General features: G+C 37.7%; 1 protein-coding gene across 1 annotated transcript in view; it reads right to left on the bottom strand.

Moving 5' to 3' along the window:
• The window catches only part of chm (CHM Rab escort protein), a 107,159-nt gene that overhangs the window by 54,065 nt on the left and 38,162 nt on the right, over positions 1-14,932 (bottom strand). Inside the window, exons 5-8 of the mRNA XM_067996899.1 lie at positions 14,478-14,919; positions 13,600-13,716; positions 8,496-8,616; positions 7,303-7,525 (exon numbers count right to left, since the gene is read on the bottom strand). Of these exons, the coding sequence (XP_067853000.1) occupies positions 7,303-7,525; positions 8,496-8,616; positions 13,600-13,716; positions 14,478-14,919 (903 nt within the window). The remainder of the gene's footprint in view (positions 1-7,302; positions 7,526-8,495; positions 8,617-13,599; positions 13,717-14,477; positions 14,920-14,932) is intronic.

The raw sequence follows: 14,932 nt of genomic DNA, 5'->3' as shown, positions 1-14,932 counted from the left end.
AATGCCTTCTGAAAATCCATATATACGATATTTAATGCAACTATACCATATCTAATGCACATCTATACAGATGAGTCACTTCTTCAAATAGTTTTATTAAATTTGTCAAACACAACTTGCCTTCAACAAAGCCGTTCTGGTTGTCCTAGATTATTCCATGCATCTCTAAACCCTCACTAATTTGATCTTGAATTATGGATTCTCAGGGTTTACCTAGAACTAGTGATAGATGAACTGACAATGCCTTGGAATGTTCAAGATCCATCAGAAACAAGGAGATAGAGCCCCACTTTATTCTTGACCATTGCCAAGTTCACATCAGGAAAAGGAAAGCACCAATATCCTGTAGCCAATTGAGATTAAAGTTAAAAAGACACAATTCAAAGATTTCATTTTCTCTCATGCCTTTCCTTTTTCCAAAAAAATCAACTACTTCTTCTTGGCCTAGTTCTCTCTCATTCTTGTCTGAGCAATACTTAAATTTAAAAAAAAAATTATTCCATTGCTATTTGCTTTCTCCTCCTCCCCCCGCCCCCCTCCCTTCCATAAATTTCTCCCAGCAACATAGCTCTGCCCTTCTCCCTAACAGCTGCTGTCTCCAATTATCTTCTGGTCATCAAACATCCCCTAACTTCAATATACTTTTCTTCCAATTCTTGAATTGTAATACTCATTTGGTTTTTCTCCCCCAAATTCACTCATCACTCGTACACGAGGTTTCATTCTACTTCTGCCTGACCTTCTAACCTCCCTCCCATTCAATTTTTTTGCAACTTCCAACACAGTTCATTTCAGTTTCCATTTGCCAATGTTCACACAGTAGACTGCACTCCATTTTAGCTGGCCACATACCAACACGTCAGCATGTATTAGGATGTAAGTATTTGACTTCCATTACTGAATGCATAAGAACATAAGAAATAGCAGGAGTAAGCCATATGGCCCCTCGAGCCCGCTCCGCCATTCAATAAGGTCATGGTGGATCTTTAACCTCAACTCCACTTTCTCGCCCGATTCCCGTATTCCTTGATTCCCCTATATTCCTAATATACTCAATGACTCAGCATCCACAGCCCTTTGGGTAGGGAATTCCAAAGATTCACAAACCTGAGTGAAGAAATTCCTCCTCATCTCAGTCTTAAATGGCCGACCCCTTATCCTGCGACTATAGAATCATAGTCACAGAAAGGTCACAGCACGGATGGAGGCCAATCGGCCCATCGAGTCCATGCCAGCTCTGTGCAAGGGAAATCCAGCTATTCCCACTCCCCGCCCTATCCCCGCAGCCCTGCAAATCTTTTCCTTTCAAGTACTTATCCAGTTCCCTTTTGAAGGCCATGATTGAATCTGCCTCCACCACCCATTCTGGCAGTGCATTCCAGATCCTAACCACGAGCTGTGTAAAAACATTTTTCCTCATGTCACCTTTGGCTCTTTTGCCAATCATCTTAAATCTATGTCCTCTGGGTCTTGACCCTTCTGCCAATGGGAACAGTTTCTCTCTATCTAGTCCCTTCATGATTTTGAATACCTCTATCAAATCTCCTCACAACTATCTCTGTTCCAAGGAGAACAACCCCAGCCTCGCCAGTCTATCCACGTAATTTAAGTCCCTCATCCCTGGAATCATTCTAGTAAATCTCTTCTGCACTCTCTCCAAGGCCTTCACATCCTTCCTAAAGTGTGGCTCCCCGAACTGGACACAATGCTCCAGCTGTGGTCAAACCAGTGTTTTATAAAGCTTCATCATGACTTCTGTGCTCTATGCCTCTATTTATAAAGCCCAGGACCCCGTATACTTTAAGCCACTTTCTCAACCTGCCCTGCCACCTTCAACGATTTGTACACATATACCCCCAGATCCCTCTGTTCCTTTATCTCTTTTAGAATTGTGCCCTTTAGTTTATATTGCTTCACCTCATTTTTCTTACTGAAATGCATCACCTTGCATTTTTCTGCGGTTAAACTTCATCTGCCACGAGTCCACCCATGCCACCAGCATGTCTATATCCTCTTGAAGTCTATCCCTATCCTTCTCAATGTTCACTACCCTTCCAAGTTTTGTGTCATCTGCAAATTTTGAAACTGTGCCCTGTACTCCCAAGTCCAAGTCATTAATATATATCAAGAAAAGCAGTGGTCCCAGCACCAACCCCTGGGGAACACCACTGCACACCTCCCACCAGTCCAAAAAACAACCGTTCACCACTACTCTCTGTTTCCTGTCACCTAGCCAATTCTGTAAGCATGTTGCTACTGCCCCCTTTATTCCATGGGCTGCAATCATAATAGCAAGCCTACTATGTGACACTTTATCAAACGCTTTTTGAAAATCCATATTAACTGCATTGCCCTCATCTACCCTCGCTGTTACCTCATCAAAAAACTCTATCAAGTTGGTTAAACACGATTTGCCTTTAACAAATCCATACTGGCTTTCCCTAATCAATCCACACTCATCCAAGTGACCGTTAATTCTGTCCTGGATTATCGTTTCCAAAAGTTTCCCCACCACCGAGGTTAAACTGACTAGCCTATAGTTGCTGGGTTTATCTTTACACCCTTTTTTGAACAAGGGTGTAACATTTGCAATTCTTCAGTCCTCAGGCACCACCCCAATATCTAAGGATGTCTGGAAGATTATGGCCAGTACCTCCGCAATTTCCCCCCTTACTTCCCTCCTAGGGTGCATCCCATCCGGACCAGGTGACTTATCTGTGCCCCCTAGTTTTAGACTCTCCAGCCATGGGAAACAACCTCTCAGCATCTACCCTGTCAAGCCCCCTCAGAATCTTGTATGTTTTAATGTATGTTTGCAGAGAGTGATTTTTTTAATTAAATAACCTACTTAAAGATATCAGTTACATGTAGGTATAATACAACACACATGATGGGGGGGCTCACTGTGACTTAGTGCAAAACTAACACACAGTTTTATGACAGACTTATGTTGAGCAATATCACTTCAAAATTTTCCAGTAAACCACGTCTCAATGAATCTGTAACTCACCAAACTAGTACTGCAGGATCCATTCCTCTCAAAACAGGTCCAAAAGGTTAACTACAGGTTTATATTTAATAATCATTTGATGAAAATTACATTAAAATACTTGTGAATCAAACTGAAATTATTTTCTCTATCTTTAGCATATTGTGTATACTTCTCTTGATATACTTCCTTCACTTAGTCATAATATATTTGACAAATTATAAATACATATGTAACTGGTCAATAATTGGAATGATGGCTAGTTGACTGAATTAGACATCTGTTAACATGCCCCTGTGGTACAGTGTGCTAATGGACCAATCCATCTAATCAAGAATGTGATCATATGAGGAGCAGCACCAATGAACTTATGGCCTACCAACTCATAGATTGGAAAAAAAGTTGCACTACTTGACCTGTAATAAGTTGTTGCTTCAATTTCAGATAAATATAGATATTAAAAGGAAATTAGTTACAACTACTATTTGTCTTTCAGTCCTTGTCATCTAGAAGGCTGAAATGAAACGCAGCAAGCAACTGATATATTCCAGCAATCACAGTATTTTGCTTTTGATATACTGAAGTAACATTTCACAGATAGTTTTATTTCTCTAAACTAATGCTATACTTGACAAAGGTTGGTCAGTAGTTGGTAGGCAGAACTTGTATCTTTAACTTTCACCTTTAACAAATTTGCTTTTCAATTTACTAAAACCTGAACTTTGAGAATATAAACACCAACTATTTTACTGAAACAATGTGTAGAAAGAGTGCATAGTACTTGTATTAGACAAGTATGAACAGACTGAAGGGATGTTGCCATGAAATAGTCTGTCAAATCCTGATAAATAATGCAACAAATCAATTTCATTGTGATATTAATCGCAATGCTCATTGATCTGTGAATAACATGAAAAAATTGGAGATGATTGTATTATTTTTCCAATTTATCCATACCTCAGTAAACAGTTGCTTCAGATTGATGGATTAACTTGCCTTCGTTTTTAATCTAAATAGAACTTTACACAGTCCTTAAGTGAAGTATAAATACAAGGTATGCGAATTAAGTCAATCTCCCCAATTAAAACTGCATTTTATGTCAAATTTACTGGCACTGGTCTTAGAAAGTACAATTTTCTAGTACCTGCTAATCCTGCTAAAAGAAAATTAGATAATTGCCATTTGTATGTAACGACTTTGGCATGACTAATTTAATTCCCATTTTCAGCAGAACAAAAAAAAGTTACCAGCAAAGCCCCACGTAATTTTTAAAAAGAAACATATTTCCACTATGCAATTCAACACAATAGCTATCTTCCCTGCTCTGCCCCCACCCCTCCCAACACCTAGGGTTTACATTCTAAAGCAGCCAGGCAAGAATTTAAGTTTTTTTCCATGGTGCTTCACTGCTGCCATAATAAAGTATGAAAATGAACAGCACCTTAATGTGCATGCACAACATTACCACAGTGCAAAAATCGATTATCCGATTGCAGTACAGGGGCACAAGACTAATCCTACCATCTAGCAGCTGCTTCCTTCTAAAGCTTCCTGCTAAAGACAAGTGAACTAAAGATAAAAATACTCAAGAGGTTCTGTATCATAAAACTCCCTGGATTAATTGTATCAGTGTAAAGCTCTCATCTGTAAAAGTCAAAATTCTCACTGTACTAATGTAAAGCTTAACTCAAATTTAATGTAAATTTCATGGAAATTAAATCAGCAATGTATGACAAGCAAACATCATTCAAGTTTCTGCCCTAAACTTACACCTGCATTTCTGAACATGCAGCAATTCCTGTGCAGCATTCTCGGATGTAAAGAACTGTTGATATTCTTGCATTTTGTTTCAATTCCAAAAAAACAATTGCAAACTGACTGATGAAACTCTCAATCTATATTTAGAAAGGCAAAATAACATCAGTGCAAGACTTATCAGGAACTGGACTTAAATATATCTTTGAATTCCTGGTGTGTACGCAGTAGTTTTAAACTGTTTCCACATTGGGCATGCTTTATTGAAGCTAAACAAAATAGCTCCTCACTTTCAATAAAACACTACTTGCGGTCCATTCTCCAATAGAGAATTCACATAAGGCCTTTCTGCAATAGGCTTTTTATACTGCTCCCAATGAGACAATCGACTCAATAGAAATTACAACAGTATTAGAATACTTTTTCTAAAAAAAAGGATAGTATTTATTGGCAAAGGCCTCACCAATTTTAACATTTAATCATAATTTCTATGGATTAGAATTTTATTTCCAGGAGCCATGGTTTACACACAATGTTTTCACCCTTTGCAAATGAAGCAAATACAAAGTCAACCTAGCTCCTCTCCACTATAAATTTCAGCTCTTATTTCTACTGTCCCAAACAAACCCCCAGTTACAATAACTAGACTGGAAGTTTTTGATGAAATACAAATCTCCCAAGAAGTCTGAAAGTTTATTTGTTTACGAATGACTGGCTGTTATAAGTAAAGTTATGGCCAACCACATGAATGGGTACATTTATTACATGCCATGATTGGCCAGGCCATGTAGTATTTATCATCCCATGTTAAGAATCATTTAAAAACAACTGTATATTATGAAAAATATTTAGAGATGGGCATATGGTCTTATGAAATACTTCAACAAACCCTATTATACATGCACAAATTAAATTCAGCATCTATAAAACATCAAAAGCAACAATGTCTTCCATGAGTATTTCTACATCAAAACGTTCTCCTTATCCGTAGCTTTCCTAAAACTGATTTATCCTGTTATAATTGATATCCACAAAGGAGGAAGCTTAAAATTTATGATAACATGATTACAAGTTCAAGCGCAAGAGGTTTTGATACATTATATAGCTCTCAAGCGTTGAGCAGCAGCTAGAGATCGAGATACCAATTTCTGCAGAAGGAATTTCATACTGAGTAATAACTGGAGTGAGCGCATGGAGGAGGGAGAGAAGGAAGCAAGAGGGCAGGGGAGAGAAAGCGAGAGAATGGGATCTCTCCATCTACCTTAAATATTAAAAAAGTAAAAGTTTAGGAGCTGGCTGAAATATCTTGCTTTTGAAGAATGGTGATGTTCATGTGGTCTTTATCATCAAGTAACCTTTTGAATTCAGAACTAGATTCATGAGACATTTCAGAATCAAATATTTCAATGTTATTAAAATATATTAAGCTGTTGTATCCGAACGAAGTGTGGTGCTGGTGTGCAGGTTAATGAGGTTTACGAAGATTGGTATGAATTTTATTAATGCACAAAAAGGAAACTATCCAATGTACAGAGCTGTCAACACTGGACAAATCCTAGATGTGAAGTTTTTAAAATCATGAGAAAGCAAACCAAAAAAAAACAGATGAACCAGAAACACTGGAGATTGTGATTGAGGCAAGGGAAATCAAACCTCCTGCATGAGGCTTCTGTCAAAAGCAGGAAAACTGGTAGGCCCATCAGCATGTTATACTGAGACCAAGTAAACTAAAGCTCAAATTGTACCATAAGCTCCAAGTCATTACAAAAACTACATAATTCACCCCTTTTCATAGACCACATCACCATACTGACATTTGCTGATAAATTACTGAACCCAGAAATGCTGCAACACAACTCTCAACATATACACTGCTTGACTCAAATTTCCACAACATTCACCTGAGGAAGGAGGAAGCCTCCGAAAGCTTGTGAATTTAAAATAAAATTGCTGGACTATAACTTGGTGTTGTAAAATTGTTTACAAGACTCAAAGAATACACCATCCTCACCAATTTAGCTATTTCCAAACAACATTGATCTATATCGCTTGAACAGGCACAACAAACTGCTATAAAAGCACAGGAATACATTGACGAACTAGAGGTTTTAAATAATTAGTGTAATTAGTAGTGTGGGAGCTATATTTGGTTTCATCCTTTTTGATATCTATCCATACTGTGATCATAGATGTAAAACCTTCATCTTTCAATGATGTTAAGACTATCAAAAATTTTTATAAGAACATAATTAGAAGACTTGAGTCAGGTTATACAATGACAGATTATCCCTTATGGCAATAGCAGTAAACCACTTCAATTTTTGGCTTTTAATTATCAATTTGTATATGAAGTAAATCCTGAATTGAGAATATATTCCAAAATACACAATGCTCAACTTTAACATCACCAGAGGACTTTTTTTGTACTGATTTTCAATAACTTATGACTGTTTTGTTGAACTCATGACAAACATCACAAATATATTTGGAAAGTTATAGAAGTATGAAAATAATTTTTGAATTGCAATTTTGTAGTATCAATTAAGAAATCAACATACCTGCAGAAGCACTGTGGTATTTCTCCAACACCATATAAGGGAAAAAGAAACGGTGTGTTCCCATAGCGCCCAAGGCACTGTAGAAAGTGCTGAGTTGCTTTGAGCCCCTCTATGGTGCAAGCAGTTTCAGAGACCATAGCGATGGAATGTAAAATAAAGTGCTGCAGGTTTGCAGTTAACTTCTTTGTCTTTAAATATTCTGAAAATCCATTGTCCTTAAAGTCTGTGGATTAATAACAGCAAAGAATTACTTTGTATTTGGTTTAATTTAATCCGATTTTCAGATTTGATGCCACAACTTCGAGCAACATCAAACAAGCGTTGGATACTGATTCTAAAAGATCTGAAGTAAAAAGTAGAAATAGATGTGGTGCTCACAAAAATCCCTCTCTCCATAAAAGGACTGGCTGGAGAAGGCACTGCAAAACATTTAAAGTGGTCAAGCTGCCTTCAAAATGGATGGTGGAAGCCAAGAGGAGTTTGTGCGTGTGACGGAGAAAGAAATGGGAAAGCAGAGAGCAAGATTAAAATGTACAAGGCAATTGTCTAAATGTTTTAATTTAATTTATTTTTGTTGGTTAGGTTTAATAATATAGCTACTCCTGACCTTTGAATAATTTATTATTGTAATATTAGTGCTTGTTTCAGAATCATAGCGCATGAACTAAACATTTACTGAGCTTGCTGGCCAAGGGAGAGGGTCATTTCCTTGGAGTCGCCAGCAACCTAAGGGTTAACATAACAAAAACACAATGAGCATGTATCTATGAATTCAGGACTGAAGTATGAAAAATTAAGAACTGCAATAATATTAAACTGGGGAATATCACACTGCCTTATTCGGGTACATCTTACTGTGAAAAACACTTGATTAAATAGGCATGTATGTGGATAGTAAGCCATGAAAGAAAAAGAAATAAGGACTATTATGAAAGTCCTAATACAGATGGCTAACAAAAGAACATTAGCAATCTTATTACTTGGACAGTCACGATTACATCACCAAGAAATTGCCTGTAATTCAGTACGCTAAGACCACTGACATTTTTTTCTTAAAAAAAAGGGTATGAATCACTATACAAAAAAAGGCGATATTCTGACAAAACTAGAAAAAGTCTGCAGTAAGCACATCACCTCCTAAAGTACAATGGTAGAAACCTCAAAATGCAGGAAGGACTTGGGCATGCAAGTACCTAGGTATGCATCTGGATGTTGTTCATATTCCAAACAGAAAGTAAGAAACTTCATTAACATTCGTTTCTCCACCATAGAGAGATGTTTGCTGGCAAAGACGTCTGCTCTGGAACAAGGTACCTGTGAGGGAGGGGAAAATAAATTCTGAAATAACCTTCCACCTAGAAAGAACACTTGCACAAATACGTAAACCATCAGTTGTAGGGTATACCAGGAATACTGAATTCAAACATCTGTACACAAAGAGAAACCACCACGCAACAGCTCCTGACACAGTAATCCATGAACTATCCAGATGTGTAAAGATTACTTTTCAGTTCCCTAGTATCCTAAACAGCTACTACTGTTTATGAACAGACCTAGTACGCAGGTTTAACAGTAATGGGCTGCAAAATTAACCAACATTTTCAAATAAATAAAAAGGACTGTTATGTCTACTTAGCTCCTTTGCCCTCTGTGTACACATACAAAGAGTGCAGCATCACTGAACTAGTTTAACTTTAGCTGGATACAAATACCTGTCTCACTCTTAAAATAAACATCTACATCTTAGTAGCTTTTTTATTTATTACACATAATGCAAATTTGGTATGCTAACCATTGTACAACTGTGGATTGGTATGGCTAAAGTAACGTATAATTTGTTCTGCGACTGAGCAGAGTTCTTACCCTTTTTAAATGAACCACTCAAGGGAATGATCACAATGTTGCTAATTCAACACAATTTTATGGACTGTTCTGTGGATTTAATCCCAAAAATGAATCGCAGAATTGAGTGATTCTTTATGGTATGGATTTTTAGTCCCAGCTAACTTTCTCGTTTTGATGGATTTCCTTTCCAATCAGCAAAAGGGAAACATTCAGCAAAACATTCAATTGTGCTAACTTTGGGACTGGTCAGGTATTCTGATGTCCTTCTGTTAGAAGAAATGTTCATATGCTGCACAATTTATAACTGGAGTCTGATTTACCAAGTAAGCTACGAGAGGCTTACACTGGACAGGCTTCAATTCAAAAGTCACACTTCAAACATTTCCAAGATAATACTGATTGGACAATATTCTGAGGATTGTTTCATGTAGGAAAGGGTACCTACATAAACAAGAAATATACACAAGTAATTTTCTGCTGTGCCTTAAATACAGGATCATCCACGTTCCTGCATGGCAATTAATCACCGGTGGTAAAGCAAGATTCCAAATTAGAAAATTACAATAATTATGTTAACAGCTTGAACAAGCCCTTAATCCCTAAAAAAAAAATCAGCTCATAACAGTCTAATCACAGTTGCTGGAAATGGCTTTTCTAATAACCAGAATAAGGAAGCTTAGATTTACCAAAATTATTCCTTTCATCATCCAAGACTATCCCCAAACTGCCTGTACCAACCTCTACTTCTGATGTTACAGGAAAATCTGCTAACTATGCTACTTCAGATAACGCAATGTAGCAATGCAGTCATAATGTTTGCCTGCAGCATTGAGCTGGCACAGGTGATCTGAGATCCTCCTGCATAAGTCAGAAGATTGAGCTTAAAAAGTATAGAAAATAAAGGTTAGTCACATTGCAGCTAGCGTGAAAATCTTTAGTGATCCAGCAGATTGTCAAAATTAAAACAGACAGATACCATAAATATTTCAGTAACGGAAAAATGTTAATTTACCTGCCAGGTACATAATCAGAAAGACAAAACGTGCTGAAACAAACATCGGCTCTCACTCTAAGCTGTGGCTACAATGACTAGAAGTCTGTGGTGTGCATCTGACCAACCAATTCTGTAAGGTGTCTACTTATCAATATATTGTTCTTAAACCACGTTACACACTTTATTACAAAGTATATATGCAAAATATCAGACTCAGACAGCTCACCTGCAGATCAAAATAGCTAGAACCAGCAGAATTTAAGAAAAGCACAGCCATTTTCCTCATTTATTCCTGGTGTCAGATAGTCTGGATACAAAGGAGGTTGTTTCGAGCCAAAATAAGTCTTCCGATCATGGATGGAAGCATTATACAGATGCAGCACCAGAGAACAGAGGAAAAAAAAATCAAGACTGCACAGCTGTTGCTCTTTTTTCTATGATGTGGAACCGTGATTATTCAATGGTAAGGGGATTGGGTCCTTGAGGAGCAGTATTTAACCATACTTGGATTGTGACTAAGTATCATGCGTGGATTTGAAAGATATTTCAATGAGCCAACAGCTTTCCTATTTATTTGTCATATTCACCCTTGTTTTAGCCAACGTGTAATTTTTCCTGTAAACTTGCGGAAAACAACTGCAAAGGTATCAGCAAACCATCATTTTGTCAATGACAATCTACAAGGGAGTATCAATGTGCATCAACAGTGCCTTACATCGACAATCCAGAAGTTAATCATTCCTCTAGTGTTTTTAAAAGTAAAAGCACCTACAGGCCTGTAAAGGGCACTGCAAATTGAAAATCTTGAGTGCAAAGTTTATTGAAAGGCAAATGTATGCAAAATTGCCATTCATTTTTCAGACACAAATAACAATCCCACCCCAACAAAATGTCAAATAAAAAGTACGGTATTGGCTGTTCTCCTCAGACAGTACTTGAAGTGTTTATTTCACCCCAATGTTTCTTCCCTATCAGGGCTGAGGTAGAAGCTTCAGTTACTTTGTGGATTTGAGCGCTATCTGGGGTTACATGTCATCTATAAATACTTCAGCAGTTTTATGGGTTGTTAACCACAATTGTACTAGCTAAGTTAACATTTCTAAGTATTTTGATAAATGATTCTGCATGAGCTTTAGAAATAGATAGTTCCCAGCATACTCAGCATGGAAAAGAACCCAATGAAGAAATTCTGTAGTTTCTCACATCTCTTCATACCTTCTATGCCCTCTCCTTATCTCACCTCTTCCATGAGACCCACCTCCCCGCTTCTTTAATTCCCTGCTTACTCAACTTCTAATCACATTTATTCTCAGTATATATAAATGATTTTGACGTAGCCATGGGGAGCACAGTCTTGAAATATGCTAACAGTAAAGAGTGAGAAGAACGGTAGGAGACACAACATAAGAAATAGGAGCAGGAGTAGGCCATATGGCCCCTCGAGCCTGCTCTGCCATCCAATCAGATCATGGCTGATCTTCGACCACAACTCCACTTTCCTGCCCGATCCCCATAATCCCTTGATTCCCCTCGAGTCCAGAAATCTATCTATCTCAGCCTTCAACATATTCAACAACTCAGCATCCACAGCCCTCTGTGGTAGAGTGTTCCAAAGATTCACAACCCTCTGCGTGAAGGAATTCCTGCTCATCTTAGTCTTAAATGGCCGATCCCTTATCCTGAGACTATGCCCCCTAGTTCTAGATTCTCCAGCCAGGGGAAACGTCCTCTCAGCATCTACACTGTCAAGCCCCCTCAGAACCTTATATGTTTCAATGAGATCACCTCTCATTTTTCTAAATTCCAGAGAATACAGACCCATTCTACTCAATCTCTCTTCATAGGACAACCCTCTCATCTCAGGAAACAATCTAGTGAACCTTCGTTGCACCGCCTCTAAGGCAAGTATATCCTTCCTTAGATAAGGAGACCAAAACTGTACACAGTACTCCAGGTGAGGTCTCACCAAAGCCCTGTACAATGGTAGGAAGACTTCCTGACTCTTGTACTCCAACCCCCTTGCAATAAAGGCCAGCATGCCATTTGCCTTCCTTATTGTTTGCTGTACCTGCATGCTAACTTGTGTTTCTTGTAGAAGGACACCCCGATCGCTCTGAACACCAACATTTAATAGTTTCTCACCATTTAAAAAATATTCTGTTTTTCTATTCTTCCTAACAGTGACTAACTTCATAGTTCCCCACAGTATACTCCATCTGCCACCTTCTTGCCCACTCACTTAACCTGTCTATATCCCTTTGTAGACTCTGTCCTCCTCACAGCTTACTGTCCCACCTAGCTTTGTATAGTCAGCAAACTTGGATACATTACACTCGGTCCCTTCATCTAAGTCATTAATATAGATTGTAAATAGCTGAGGCCCAAGCACCAATCCTTGCAGCACCCCACTAGTTACAGCCAGTCAACCTGAAAATGACCTGTTTATCCGTCCGTTAACTAATCCTCTATCCATGCTAATATATTATTCCCAACTCCATGAGCCCTAATCTTGCATCACAACCTTTTATGTGGCATCTCATCAAAAGCCTTTAGAAAATCCAAATGTACTACATCCACTGGTTCTCCTTTATCTACCCTGCTAGTTACATCCTCAAAAAACTGTCATAAATTTGTCAAACACTATTTCCCTTTCTTAAAACCATGTTGACTCTGCCTAATCATATTATGATTTTCTAAGGGCCCTGTTACCATTTTCTTAATGGAGACTTCAGGAAGATACAAACAAATTAGCAGAATGGGCAAACTAATGGCAGAGGCAATTTAATTTGAAAAAGTGTGAGGAAATACACTTTGGGGGGAAAAAATGGAGTATATACTCAATGGAAAGATACTAATAGGTGTGGATGAACAGCAAGATTAGATCAAATACGTAATTCTCTACAAGTGCGAGCCTGAGTAGATAGGATATCTATACACTGAGCTTTGTAGCTCCTTTTCTCCCTTGCAATGTAACAGCTATGAAGTACAACTATCACTGCCCACGCTTAAAAACAGATCCAATACTGCAATGCTTGACAACATAATTAAAGCACAAAAAGTAATAATTAAGTCTGTCATTTTGCTGGTATAAACATGGCATGCATACATGCTACAGAAGAAAAAAAAAAGAGGAACTAGGCCCACATAGCAAACAGTCAATTGTGAAAAATAAACCAAGTCCTTTTCAAATTTATAATTCTAGGCTTGTATTTGTTTACATTAAACATATACAGTATGTAAAGTTATGCTTTAAGCCTGCTTTCTTGCTACACTTAAGAATTTTTTTTCATAATTTGCAGCTTAATAGATTTGTAATATAGTTCACTGAGTGGGTGATTCACAGATGCAACGCATATTCACAGAAAATGTATTGGGGTTCAAACATTTGATTCTGTTCACATCTCATTATTTGTCAAAAGTCTATAAGGAGGCAATTGTGAAGAGAAATGATAGAATACCTGTTCAACTTTTCCTCCTTGAAAAGTAAGTATCCTGGTGATATTTTTGAATTCTGCATACCGACTGACATTGGATTTGATAAGAAGATCAACCAGCGAGCCACGGGAATACAGAAACTGGAAGAACACAAATATCTCAGTTATATTTAGCAAGGCCCCCAACTGAAACTCAATTTTTAGATCACAGTATTGGTCTCAGATACTTTATCAAATTTTAGTTTTTTGCAACATTTAAAATTCATGCCAAAACACATTAACCTTATAGAAAGTCACACATTTAAAATGATATGGCATAACATTAAAGGAAAACATTGAGGCATGAATTTGCTTCTCTCAATACAAAATAGATAGATCTTGCCAATATTAAGACTCATCACTGACACAAGGAAAGCATTTCACATTATGCAAAGAACCTTCAATAGTCCTTTGCTTCCACACTCACCGGCTGCTCCCACCTTACAGTAATATTGTGAATAGTATGATGGAAATGCTGTTGTAAATAATTTTACAACACCAAGTTATAGTCCAGCAATTTTATTTGAAATTCACAAGCTTTCGGAGGCTTCCTCCTTCCTCAGGTGAATGTGGAAATGAAATCCTCGAACCCTTCGCATTTATAAATCACAGAACAATACTTGGTGATGTGGCAGAGGATAAATGCTTTTGCAAGCTAGTTGCACATCATTTCTTCCCAGCATTGAACTGAACACAGATGGCCCAGAAGTACAGATAACAGAAGACACTCATGGATTTGCACCATGCAAATAGAAGCAAACTACAAGAATTCCAAGCCCTATTTTTTTTTTAAACTTCCACGTTCAGCTTTTAATTATATGAAATGCCTTAAACTATTAGTGAAGTAAAAACAAAATAGTTACCTTTGAAGTCAAGTCAATGTTAAATTTCCTGCCATTCTTTACAATCTGTGAGTAAGTTGTCATTTTTGCTTCTTTCTTCACTTCTTGAGCAGAAGCATCAGTAGTTTGCTCTATACTGTCAGCTTCCGTCTCAATTGAAGCTATATTGACAGCGATCCCTTTTGTGTCCAGACTTATTTCACTGGCTATGGATGAAGGGACATTGCTGGAACAGGGTTTGCCCTCTGGCTGAAATGTTTCAGAAAGAGCTTCCTCCTTTGTTGAGAGTGGAGAATCTTGATCCTTGAGCTTTTCTAGAGGAGATTCCACATCACCACTGCTTGCAACTTTACACGTCTGATTTTTCTGATCTTGTGCATTCTCTATCCCAGTGTTAGAATCTACATTAGTTTGCTTATTTTCAAGTGCTCCTACTTCCACAACATCTTCCTCTGTAACTGTACTATTAATTACAA

This window comes from Heptranchias perlo, chromosome 15 (assembly GCF_035084215.1).
Source record: "Heptranchias perlo isolate sHepPer1 chromosome 15, sHepPer1.hap1, whole genome shotgun sequence".
In the NCBI taxonomy this organism is placed as follows: Eukaryota; Metazoa; Chordata; class Chondrichthyes; order Hexanchiformes; family Hexanchidae; genus Heptranchias; species Heptranchias perlo.
The sequence above is the reverse complement of the archived record's forward strand: the minus strand, read 5'-3'. Positions and strand labels throughout refer to the sequence as shown.